General features: G+C 45.6%; 1 protein-coding gene across 3 annotated transcripts in view; it reads left to right on the top strand.

Moving 5' to 3' along the window:
* The window catches only part of ANKIB1 (ankyrin repeat and IBR domain containing 1), a 167,111-nt gene that overhangs the window by 130,474 nt on the left and 23,175 nt on the right, over positions 1-13,462 (top strand). For all 3 annotated transcript variants that reach the window (XM_074945934.1, XM_074945935.1, XM_074945933.1), the window contains exons 10-11: positions 8,308-8,396; positions 11,749-11,879. In XM_074945934.1, coding sequence (XP_074802035.1) covers positions 8,308-8,396; positions 11,749-11,879 — 220 coding nt within the window. The remainder of the gene's footprint in view (positions 1-8,307; positions 8,397-11,748; positions 11,880-13,462) is intronic.

Raw genomic sequence — 13,462 nt, 5'->3', positions numbered from 1 at the left:
CTCCTCCCTGAACCAGGCCTGAGCTCTCCAGCTCAGCCTGCCCCTTCCCCAGCACTGCTCCGATGAAGGTACCCTGTGATCCCAGGCAGCCTGGTCCTTCCCACCCCAAGGCTGGAGTGAGACTGGCTGCTACCTGCCCTCCCCTGATTGGCTCCTCAGGGCAGCCCTTTCCCAGAGCTGGTTTTAACCCCTTTCTGACTGGAGCTGGGTGACCACCCCGCTACAGACTCCCAATATCTCTTCCTTGAGTGGTAACAGCTAATTTGGATTCCATCATTTTATATCTATAGTTGGGATTATATTTTCTAATGTACATTACTTTGCACTTATTAACATTGACTTTCATCTGTCATTTTGTTGCCCAGTCACCCAGTTTCGTGAGATCCCTTTGTAACTCTTCACAGTCTGCTCTGGATTTAACGATTTTGAGTAATTTTTTATTGTGGAAACTTTACCACCTCACTGTTTACCCCTTTTTCCAGAGCATTTATGAATATGTTGAACAGCAATGGTCCCAGTACAGATCCCTGGGGGACCCCACTATTTACATCTCTCCACTGTGAAAACTGACCATTTATTCCTACCCTTTGTTTCCTGTCTTTTAACCAGTTGCTGATCCGTGAGAGGACCTTACCTCTTATCCCATGACTGTTTAGTTTACTTAAGAGCCTTTGGTGAAACACGTTGCCAAAAGCTTTCTGAAAGTCTAAATGCACTGTATCCACTGGATCACCCTTGTCCACATGCTTATTGACCCCCTCAAAGAATTCTAGAAGATTGGTGAGGCATGAGTTCCATTTACAAAAGCCATGTTGATGCTTCCTCAACAAATTGTGTTCGTCTATGTGTCTGATAATTCTGTCCTTTACTGTAGTATAGTTTCAACCAATTTGCCTGGTACTGATGTTAGGCACTGTAATTTCCAGGATCACCAGTGGAGCCTTTTTAAAAAATTGTTGTTACGTTACCATTAATACTTAGTTCTTCTTCAAGTGCTTGCTCATAGGGATGCCATTCTAGGTGTGCCTGCGCCCCTTAGAAGATTTTTGCCTTAGCAGCATCCATGGGGTCAACAGTGGTGCCGTGCTCCTGTGCCGGTATATAAGGCACTGCTGACCTTACGCCCTCTCTGTTCCTTCTTACCGCCCATGGTGGTTAGTCTGAGCGCCTTCACTTGCGTTGCAATGGCTAGTGGTTTTTGTCTACTGTGTTTGAGCCTTAGGGCCTTGTAAATAGTTCTGCTCATAGTAGTTAGTGTTAAGTAGTTGTTAAGTGTAGTTAATAATTATCAGTTAGGGTTCCAGCAGGGACTTTGGGTCTCCTGGGTTTAAGCCCTGCGTGGACTGCAACAGGCCTATGCCTGTAAGTGACCCCCATAGCAGCTGCCTCAAGTGCTTAGGGGAGTCTCACTTTAGAGACCAGCACCGAATTTGTAAGAATTTCCAGCCCTGCACACAGAGGAAGTGGGATATTCAGCTACAGGCTCTCCTCATGGAGTCCACCCAGTGTCCGGCCCCCGTGCAGCCCCACCAGGACTCGCCGAATACGTTGGCCTTGGTGTGCAGTGCCCCCCGGCGCCAGGCTCTGCCCGTCATTGTTCCCCGGCACCAGTGCCCAAAAAGAAGACTAAAACCCCAGCACCAAGCAAAAAGGGCCATGGGCTATCAGGCAAAGGACCCACTTAGTGCTGCCCGGCCACTCCAGAGCTGCATGCTCGCACCTCCCCGGACGGGGCCCTTAGCCCTGTGAAAGGTCCACCCGGTACCAACTCCCGAGAGCAGCATGGGACCAAAAGCCCTGATGGCACCGACGCCTTTATAGGCTCCCCCAGCGCTGAGAGAACACAGGCCTCCACCCACGCCACCGATGTAACATGCGCCCCAGGACCAGCAAAGCCTCCCCACAAGGACAAGCCAGCCGCTAAGACCCCTCGGAGGGCAATGGAACGCCGCTGATCCCCCAAGATGAAGCAGTGCTCTCCACCTCTGCGCCGCAGGTCGCCAGAGTTGCAGCCCAGACGCTCTGGGGCTCGCCCTCGGTTACCAGCGCTGCGTTCGCAGTTGCTACCGTCTCGATGCGGATCACCTAGAGCAAGACGCCAGTCTCCATGTTATCGACGCTGCTCGCCCTCCAGCAGATCATCCTCTAGGTGCAGGTCCCAGTCGTGTCTCCGGTCCCCATGGCACCGGTGCCCTCGGTACCAGCACCAATCACCTCATTCTGGGCACCGGTCCCTGACGGCAATGGTCAGCAAGCAGACCCAGGCGTCGACGGCCCCACTGTGGTCACCAGAAGGGGATTCCTCTGACACGGAAGACCAGTTCAGCCCCTTGCCTAGTCTGCACTGGCGCGAGTGGGAACCCGAGGCCACGGCAACAGCGCAGACTTTGCAGCACGGCCAGTGCAGTGGCCTTTTTGCGGCACATAAGGAATGCCAGTTGTGGCGATGCCCTCTTCTCACCACAGATCGGCCGCCAGCTCAGAATAGCAGCTGGCAGCACTGGGATCGGTGCACGAGAGATGCCTGGCGGTTGAAGCAGAGGGAATGGTGCCCACCCCTAAGCCTCCCTCCCGTGTGGGAGAAGATGCCCCAGAACCTCCCCTGGCGGAACTTGGGCCTGGAGGTGGAGGAAATGGCTGAGCAGATGCACACCTTGTTTAACCTTTTGTCAGCCTCCACCCCAACCTGTGTCACACTGCCAGTGCATGAAGGTGTCTTTAAGATTGCCAAGGGTCTCTGGCAAACCCGTTCCTCCATTCCTCCCACCTCAAAGAGGGCCGAAAAGAAGTACATTGTCCCGCCAAGGGGTTTGAGTACCTATATATCCTCCCCCTAGCTTAATGGTGGTCTCTGCGGCCAATGAAAGAGACAAACGGTCATACCAATTTCACCCCCAAGAATAAAGAGGCCAAACCGTTGACTCTGTTTGGTAGAAAGATTTATTCAGTGGCCAGTTTTTCAGTTCCAGGTGGTGAACCATCAGGCCCTTTTGGGCCATTACAAGTTTAACTTATGGGACTCCCTCCATCAGTTCAAGGAATCCCTTCCACAGGGTTTTGCCCAGGAATTTGGCACGCTGGTGGAAGAGGGCACTGTGGCTGCTAGGTGCTCCCTCCAGATGGCATGGGACAGGGAGGACTCGTCAGCCAGGGTGGTGGCGGCAGCGGTGGTGATGAGGCGCAGCTCCTGGCTTCAGACTGCAGGTCTCTCCCAGGAAATGGCAGACTTCCATCCAGGACCTCCCCTTTGATGTGAATGGTCTCTCTTGAGACCAAACAGATGCGAGGTTACATGGGCTGAAGGACACCAGGGTCACCCTTCGCTTGCTGGGAATGCATATTCTGCAGCCTGCGAGGAAGTAGTTCCGGCCGCTGCCTAGGCCATGGCAGTCTCACCAGGGACCTGCAAGAAAAAGGGGCAGAGACGCTAGTTTCAGCCGTCGTCACCCTTCTTCCTCCCGCTGTCCTGCGTAGCCCAGTCTGCAAAACACCCTGGGGGCCAGAAGTACTTGTTTTGAGGGTGTGGTCGAGAGCAACGCCCCAGCCACCTGCCAAGATCCACCCCACTCTTTCCTCAGCCGTCTTCATCTCTTCCGTTTGGCCTGGTCCCAAGTCACCTCAGACCGTTGTGTGCGGGACATAGTGTCTCATGATTACACCTTGCAATTTTCGGCTGCCTCTCACTCCTGTCCCTCTTCAGGAACCCTTCTCACTAGCACCTCCTCGTTCAGAAGGTCAAGAACCTCCTGCACCTGGGGGCAGTGGAAGAGGTTCCTCGGGACATGGGACATTCCTCCAGGGGAAAGGGGTTCTATTTCCATTACTTCCTAATCCCGAAAGCAAAAGGGGGCCTCAGACCCATTCTGGACCTGCGACACCTCAACAGGTCTCTCAAAAAGTTGAAGTTTTGCATGATCTCCCTGGCCTCCATCATCCCCTCCCTGGATCCGGGAGACTGGTACGCCACTCTCAACTTGAAAGACGCCTAGTTTTACATCTCCATATTCTAAGTCACAGACGTTTCCTCTGTTTTATAGTAGGCAAATACCATTTCCAATTTATGGCACCCCTCTTTGGCCTCTCTTCGGCTCCAAGGTTCCAGTGGCCACTTACCTCAGAGGTCAAGGGGTCCAGGTCTTCCCATATTTCGATGTCTGGCTCATTAAGGGCAGGTCTCGGAACCAAGTACAGAGAAGCCTCGATCTCATGCATACCACCTGCCATGACCTAAGCCTGTTGATAAAAGAGAAAAAATCCACTTTAAGGTCAGTCCAATACATAGAGTTCATGGGGCGGTTTTCGACTCCATACGAGCCAGTACCTTCCTCCCGGAGGGGCATTTTCAGGCCATGTAGGACTTGATCTCCCATGTGAGGAACTGCCCACTCACCATGGCTCTCACCTCCCTGCAGTTGCCGTGGCACGTGGCCACCTGTACATGTGTGGTCAGTCATGCACGGCTCCATCTCCAGTCGCTGCAAGCGTGGCTGGCGTCGGTTTACACCCGCAAAAGACACGAGCTAGACTGGGTGATTAGGATGATTAGAGTGTTGGATCACATCCTGTCATCCAGGTTGGATGCCAGGTCAGTGTTTCAGGGAGTCCCCTTCGCAACCCCGTCTGCATCACTAACCCTGGTCTCCACTAACCCTGGAGCCCACCTGGTCAAGCTGAGCACCCAGGGCCTCTAGTTGCAGGACGATCTGGCCCTCCACATCAACGTCAGGGAGCTCTGAGCGGCTTGTCTGGCCTGCCAGGCCTTCTTGCCCCACCTGAAGGGCAAGGTGGTGCAGGTCCTTACGGACAATACAGCTGCAATGTATTACATCAACAGACAAGGTAGAGCGATGTCGTCAGCCCTCTGCTAAGAAGCTCTGAACCTTTGGCACTTGTGTGTGCAGCACACCATTCATCTGGTAGCCACACACCTGCCCAACACCAAGAATGTACTAGCGGGTCCCCTCAGCAGGACCTTCTCATCTCGCCACAAGTGGTCGCTCCATCCGGAAGCAGCCAGTATAATCTTCCAGAAGTGGGGGACTCCCCAGGTGGACTTGGTTGCCTCCCGAAAGGAAATGCTACGTGTTCTGTTCGCTCCAGGGGATAGACCGGGGTTCCCTGTTGGATGCCTTCCTGCTTCCGTGATCGGGAGCCCTGATGTACGCCTTCCCACCAGTGCCGTTGATCCACAGAGTCCTTGTGAAGATCAAACGGGACAGGGTGAGAGTCTAAATGCACTAAATCCAGCTGATTCTGGACTATCTCCTGCACCTTAAGCTCCAGCGCTTGTTGCTGTCATCAGTCAGTGTCCACCTGGCTCCTATTTCGGCTTTCCACCCTCCCTTCCAAGGCAGGTCGTTCTTCGCTTACAACATGACAGCCTGGTTCCTGAAAGATCTGAAGATTTGAATCTCATGCTCTTGCGGCTCATGGGGCCTCCCTTTGAATCTCTGGATTCCTGCTCTCTTCTCATTCTCTCCTGGAAGGTGGCATTCCTGGTGGCGGATACGTCTGCCAGCAGTGTGTATGAGATCAGGGCACTTACGTCAGAAGCACCCTATACAGTATTCTACAAGGATAAGGTCCAGTTGCGGCCGTACCTGGCGTTCCTGCCCAACGTAGTCTCCCAGTTTCATACTGGCCAGGACATTTTCTTAATGGTCTTCTTTCCAAAGCTCCACAATTCCAAAGAGGAGCACAGGTTACTCACCCTAAAGGTCCGGAGGGCGCTGGCCTTCTATATCAACAGGACACGGCCTTTCCATAAGTAATCGCAACTGTTCGTTGCAGTGGCAGATGGGATGAAAAGGTCGCCCAGTGTCTGCTCAGAGAATTTCATTCTGGATCACAGTCTGCATTCGATACTGCTACAAGCTGGCAAATGTGCCTCCACTTGCCATAGTCAAAGTGCACTCAACTAGAGTGCAAGCGTCGTCAACGGCCTTCTTGGCTGAGGTGCTGATCCAAGAGATTTGTAGAGCTGCTACCTGGTCATCTGCCCAAACATTTATGGCCCATTATGCACTGACCAGCAGGCCCGGAACAATGCTAGCTTCAGCAGGGCAGTGCTGCAAGACCGCAAACTCTGAGCCCACCTCCATTTGCACTGCTTGTGAGTCACCTAGAATGGAATTGACATGAGCAAGCACGCGAAGAAGCAAAAACAGTTACCTACCTTTCGTAATTTTTGTGGTCAGAGATTGTGTTGCTCATGTCCATTCCATTACCCACCCTCCTGCCCCTCTGTCGGAGTTGCTGGCAAGAAAGAACTGAGATAGCGTAGGGTTGGCAGTGCCTGATAAACCGGCACATGAGCGCAGCACTCAAGGGGGAGCCACTGCTGACCCTACGAATACTGCTGAGGCAAAAATCTCCAATGACCACGCACATGGAAGCGTGCACACCTAGAATGGAATGGATATAAGTAATACAGCTTATATCCTAATCTACTTAGTAGTGTCATCGAAATTGGGACAAAGCTGACCAATACTGCACCTCAAGTAGTTATCCATTTTTAGAAAATATAACTCTGTTTTCGGTCTCTTAACTTGAACAGGTTTATGGGTGGTCAGCAAAGGCGTTCCTTGCAACAAAGAAGGTTCAGGGTTTCTATGCTTACACCCTGAATCCAGTCTCTAGAAGAGTACCTAACATTGTCTCTCAAGGAAATGCAGCTGTAGTAATTTGGGTTTTCCCCTTTCTTCCTTTTTAGGCTGTTTGCGTTTCAAAATGTACACCAAGATTCAAGCAGTGTTGACAATCTTATCTGTATTTCTGTAATTCCTGGTTCATTCTCTTTTTAGAGTTGTTCAAGGTCTCTGCGGGTATTCCAAAATTTAGGATTTGAAGTGAGTCTATTCAAAAGTTCACAATCCACAGAGAAGCCAATGCGCATGTCTTTGTTATTTTGTTTGTTGTGTAGGGTGAATTAATCAGCCTTTAGGTAAGGGGGCCATTCTCTTGTTAGTTCCCTTTCTGCTAATTTTGTTTTCTCTGTATACAATTAAAATTATCCAAGAACAGTTATTGTGGGTGAAGTCTAGCCCCAGTGAAGTCAATGGGGCCAGGATTTCATCCTATGGCTCAGATTGACCCTCACCTTATTTCAATTGTACAGGTAGAAGAGGGTGGCTCAGAAGGTTCTCTTTTCTTTTTTCTTTTCTTTTCTGTAGTTTTCTTTAAGCTTTTTTTGCTCACATGTTCCCTGTTGTGGTGAGGACAAAGGAGATAATGAGTATTCATTCAGCTTATGACATTGTATTGCAGAAAGTAGTTTACCATTTGATCCTCAAAAAACAATTTGCATTTTCTTTGATACAGCAGGTGTCCATGTGGAAATATACCCCATTTGTAAACTATTTGTGTATTTCACGTGGAAGATGTCTCAAGCTGTTTTGCTGTATTTCCAGTAAAAGAGCAAGTCGTGACAATTCTGGAATCCGTGTTGACACATCTACACCCAAGCACCATCTGGAAGCCATGTATCTGCTGCTGTATACTGACTGCCATCCTGAAAACTAGCAGTAGTAAATCTGGAAAAACTTGAGGGATCCACTGTTAACTCCTTATGTGTCCATATGATTTCAACCAATATCATCTCCTTTCCATTTAGGGACTCTGGGAAGAGTAGAAATCCAAATTCACTCAGCATTAGAGGAGTGTGAAAGCAATGGGGATTTACTTAAGCACTGACCTTGTTATTAAGGATTAATGATCACCAGTGGACAAGGACAAGTAATTCTGGATGACATTCATCCCAACTGTAGCGGGCCTACTCAAGGCCCTATGCACCACATAAACTCCACTTAAACTAGGAGTTTATACTTAGCCAGAAAGGTTTTTGGAGCAGGGACTTTGTCTTACTATATGTTTGTACAGTATCTAACACAGTGAGGCTTCAATCGTGATTGGGGCCTTTGGAATATTACTTTAATATGAATAATAAAGGCCTTTCATAGTCCATCTGCACTGAGGTCAACTTCACCCCTTGTACAAAAGCTACATGACCATTTTACATGGGCCTAGATTAATTACTGGTCAGCCCATAAAACATAGTGCATAGCAGCTGCTTTTGAGATATTCTCCATCATAATTAAAAAGCATTTTTCTTTCCTGCCTCACTTAATTCTCTCATTAATTTTCATGAAGCTCTACCTTGGGTTGTGAGCAAATGTAATAATGTTTTAAAGTGAGAGTAATTGAGTAGGTTTCTTTATCTTCCTGTCTTAGTTTTAATGTGCCTTCATTATTTTTCAATTTGAACCAATCTAAACAATTATCTACTGTATTTATGACTTAATTTTTCAGGGAATGTCTTGGTGAAGCGCATGAACCTTGTGACTGCCAAACATGGAAGAACTGGCTGCAGAAGATATCAGAAATGAAACCAGAAGAACGTAAGAGTGGTTTTTGTGGGGTTTTTAACAGCATTAAATAAGAACTGTATGGTAGTTAAGAAATGATGTGAAAGAGAGGGGAGGAACAGGTTTGATCATTTGTCCTGTAGAAATCATCTAATTGAAAAAATGGTGCTGAAAACTGTATAATTCTTTTTTTTTCCCGTTTCTTTAACTCTGAATTTCCTTGCTCATGTCTTAAATCAAACCCTACAGATTAGAGGTTTGTTTTGGGTAACATTATAGGGGGAAAAGTTACCTAAAACATATGTTTTTAAAAAATCCTAATTCATTACATTTACCATAAAGTCAGAAACTGGTTTTACAAGAGGAGCAGCATGTCCATGTAAATAACTAACCTGTTTCCCCAGGCCAGGAAGGATTAAATGCCACGCCCAGAGTCTCTTCAGGCCTTTTCTTCTGGGAACTATTTATTGTTTGCACTGAATGTCTTGAGCAAACTCCCACATAAAAAAACAGTTCGGCATAAATGCAGTGACCTTTCCCCTGATCCAGTGGCTTCCTTGCTAGCGCGTCTTCCTTAGTTGATCTGTGGCAGAAGGTGAATTATTTTGGTAAATTGGAGTTTCAGCCAATTTTGAGTAAAAGCGCAGTAGGAAAAAATAGACTTTCATATATCTATTTCTAGATAGATTGATAGATCTTGTCAGAATTTAAAGGGAAGGGGTTAAAAAGCTCTGATACAGTACTATAAAATCCTCTTACCTGTAAAGGGTTAAGAAGCTCAGCTAACCTGTCTGGTACCTGACCAAAATGACCAATAAGGAGACAAGATACTTTCAAATGTGGGTGGGGGGAAAAAGGTTTTGTCTGTCTGTCTGATGCCTCTGCCCGGAGACAGATCAAGAAAGCAAGCAATTCAACTCCTATAGAGTTAGTAAGTAATCTAGCTAGAAAATGCATTAGATTTTGCTTTTGTTTTTGACTTGTGAAATTTGCTGTGCTGGAGGGAATGTGTATTCCTGTTTTTGTGTCTTTTTGTAACTTAAGGTTTTGCCTAGAGGGATTCTCTATGTTTTGAATCTGACTGCCTGTGAGATTATCTTCCATTCTAATTTCACAGAGGTGCTTCTTTTACCTTTTTTCTTTCTAATAAAGTTCTGTTTCTTTTAAGAGCCTGACTGATTTCTCTATGATCCTAAGACCCAGGGGTTTGGGTCCGTGATCACTTTGTAACCAATTGGTTAGGATATTATTCTCAAGCCTGCCCAGGAAAGGGGGTGTAAGGCTTGGGGGAATATTTTGCAGGAATAGGAACTCCAAATGGTCCTTTCCCTAATTCTTTGTTAAATCACTTGGTGGTGGCAGCGTACCCCCCCAAGGGCAAAAAGTTTGTGCCTTGGGGAAGTTTTACCCTAAGCTGGTAGAAATAAGCTTAGGGGGGTCTTTCGTGTGGGTCCCCACATTTGTACCCTAGAGTTCAGAATGGGGAGGGAACCTTGACAAATCTATTTTAGCCAGAAGATTCAAAATCACTTCTTCTCAGTTAAGTCTATTTCTATACCAAATATTCTGAGTAGTTTCAATAGCAGAGCTGTTTTTGTTTTTCTTTTAAATCACAAGATTTTTTTTTAAATCTTGTGATTTAAAAAATATATATATAAAATATAGGCGCACGTGCACACACACACACACACACAGCTGCCCCCCTCACAGTTTTGATTCTTTCGGTTTGGATATGGGAAATGCATCTTACAACTGGAATGAATTGGAAATCCAAGACTTCCATAATTGTTGTAATGGTAAGCTCTTCAAGTGGCCTTCTGCACATTCCTACTCTGGCATGTGCCCATGGTACCTTCAGAACCGGAGGAAGCTTCTAGTAGCAGTGCCTGTTGGAGCGCTCTTGCACCTTCTTCCCCTTTCTCTTCCCCTTGTGGCTCTGTACATTCGGCGAGCGAAGCTAGAAATGGGTTGTGCATCAGGCACCTCCTCCAATGCTGAGTTGGAATTAGAACTCCAAAGAAGAATCATTCCAATGTGCAGTGCTGCTAGAAGATTCCATTTCTGGCTACGCCATGAGTACATTCTAAGAATGCAAATGTGCAGAGGCCACTTGAAGAACTCTGGATACAGGTCAGTAATCTTTATCTTTATAATGTTAAAAATATTGGTTATTTTATCAGTGTAATTAGATTGATTGCTTACAGTTTTATTCTGATTTCATGCTGGCTTATTGCTGTAACTCTGTTGCCGCTCCTATTTTACACCAATGTTAAATGAGATCAGAATTAGGCCCGTTGTGTGTCTACAGCATTTAGAACATATAATATAAATATTAATTATTATAAAACCATTGTTAAATTAACTAAGCATTTTAAAATAGAAGTTTGCTTGATATCTTTGAAAATTTCAGATTCCCTCTTCATACTATTTTGAGATATTTCCTGATTTTTTACTTTACAATGGAAAGTCCAATTTAATAAATATCATCTCCCATTAGCCCAATTTACATTTGTATTTTATTTCCTGTAATTGTTTTAAGTATGCTTTAAAACTGCTCTAGGCTAAAACTGCTTTCACACAGTTTTGTCAGGCAGAGTGGATGAGGCCAAAACATATTAAAAACTTCCTCCGCCCACCCCCCAAAATTGTATTCTAGAGCTTGGTAGGAAATCTTGTAATCCCGAAAAGAGTCCCAAAGGGCTGAGTATTTATTTTCTAAAGTATTACCTATTGTACATGATTTGGCTCTTAATGCTATGTCCAGAAGTCATTTCCATAAATCTTAGAGAAATAGAAGCAGCTGATACTTATGTATAAAAAAAATGGGGGAAGGGTGAATAAGTCTATTTAGATTGTAAACTTTTGGGGCAGGGACTGTCTTTTGTTCTGTGTTTGTACAATGCCTAGTACAGAGGGGTCCTGATCCATGACCAGGGCTTGTAGGTGATACAAATAATATTACCATTATTTATTAATTAATGTAAAATAACATAGGACACACACTTATTTGGAGTGATCCGTAGAAACGAGTATAAAACTTAAGTATCAACAATGATTTTTTTAAATTCCTAGCATGGGTCTCGGACTGTGTTAACATCTTATAATATATTTAATAAATTATAATGTAAAGCATAATAAAATATACAGATGCATTCCTGAGCTGATTGAGGTGTGGATGTGACCTTTGACTTATGTCGTATTTGTTAAAGCATCTTAATTTTTGCCTTACATTACTTTTGTAACGCATGCTGTAGGTTTATGAGGAAATTAATGTGCATTGTCAAGAATTAGGGAAACATGCAGACTTCTTAACCTACTTTTTACAAAAGTTGATATGCAGATAATCTTAACTTTTCTATTTTTTTTCCACTTTTTTCTCCCAAAGTTGTGGGAGTTAGTGAGGCTTATGAAGATGCTGCCAACTGCCTATGGTTACTAACTAACTCCAAACCGTGCGCCAACTGCAAATCTCCAATTCAGAAGAATGAGGGCTGCAACCACATGCAGTGTGCAAAGGTATAAAGAAGTTTATATTGTTTATGGTGGAAAGCGTAACTCAAGTTGTATATACATGTCTATTTTGTAAATGCAAACATACAAAGCCTCTGAAATCACAGGTATGGGATCTAGTGGAACTTCTAAACCAAATTGCAACATTGGCAGATAGAAAGACGCTCTAATGTATTAAGATAAAAGCAGAGTATTTGATATGCAATTTCATTAAGTCTTCCTTACAAGATACATTTTGGCTTGGCAGTGAACACTCATTACATGGGTTGAAGGACAATAAACAAAGAGAAATGACGAGCAGTAAACGAAGAATAAAATAGGAGGAAAGACTTAGAGGAAAACTATACAGATCTTTGCATTGCCACTCTTCTTTAATGACCTAGAAGAGAAAGTGAATAGCGTATTTAATTCACAGAAGATACTAAATTTTGAGGCATTGTGAACACTAATGAAGATAGAGAAATAATACAAAGGGAAATAAGGTGAGCTGAAAATATCAAAATAAGGTCAGCTTGGAAAAATGTAAACATAAATATTCAATGGGAGTGAGAAACCAGGAGAGCAGTAATTCCAAGAAAGACTTTAAGGGTAACAATAGACAGAAAATTAGATGCAAGTTTTCAATACTTCACGAAAATAAATAGGTTTTGCATAGCAATATTTTCTATGTCAAAACCTCTTTATGTAACGTTAAAATACATCTCAGACAACTCTTTTTTCAAACGACTAAAAGCAGAAAATTAGAGCACTTGCTTTTTAGTCAATGGATAGTGTGACAAAGTTCCTCCTCTGCCTTGGTGGGTCCTGCGCTTTCCGGCGGATTTGCTTGCCTCAGAGGTTCACGGCAGCCCTCAGTTTGGCCACTTTTGCAACTGGCTCAAACCTGCTGTTCACTCAGCTAACCTCATGACTAGCCAGCATGGGACACCGGGAAGAGAACAATCCCCGCAGTCTCTGTTGTCCCACCTAGTGGGTCAGGGACAGGCCAGAGACCTTCCCCTCTGATATGACTCTCAGTCCAGGTCAGCTCCTCTTGTGTCAAATAGGGAGTTGAGGGAATGGGGTGAACATGGGCCCACCCTCTACTATTGATTTCACCCCAGGGGCCTGTGGATCGCAGCTGTCTACAATGTCTCCTGTAACAGCTGTGTGGCAGCTACAACCCCCTGGGCCACTTTCCCCATGACCTCTCTGCAGCACCTTCTTTGTCCTCACCGCAGGACCTTCTTCCTGATGCCTGGTAACATTTTTATTTCTCAGTCCTCCAGCAGCACGTCCTCTCACTCCCAGCTCCTTACATGCCTCTCCCTAACTGAAGGGATGTCTTTCTTTTTTTAACCAGGTGCCCTGATTAGCCTGCCTGCCTTAATTGGTTCTCGTAGCTTCCTAATTGGCTGCAGGTGTCCTAATTAGCCTGCTTGCCTTAATAGGTTCTAGCAGGTTCCTGATTGTTCTGGAATAGTCCCTGTTATCTTACCCAGAGAAAAGGGACCTGCTTAATCTGGGGCTAATGTAGCTACCTTCTACTACACTCCTGTAGCCATCTGGCCTGACCTTGTCACAATAGCTTATGTGAAAGTAGCAGAAGC

This window comes from Natator depressus, chromosome 2 (assembly GCF_965152275.1).
Source record: "Natator depressus isolate rNatDep1 chromosome 2, rNatDep2.hap1, whole genome shotgun sequence".
In the NCBI taxonomy this organism is placed as follows: Eukaryota; Metazoa; Chordata; order Testudines; family Cheloniidae; genus Natator; species Natator depressus.
Note: the sequence above shows the minus strand (reverse complement) of the source record. Positions and strands in the feature narration are given on the sequence as shown.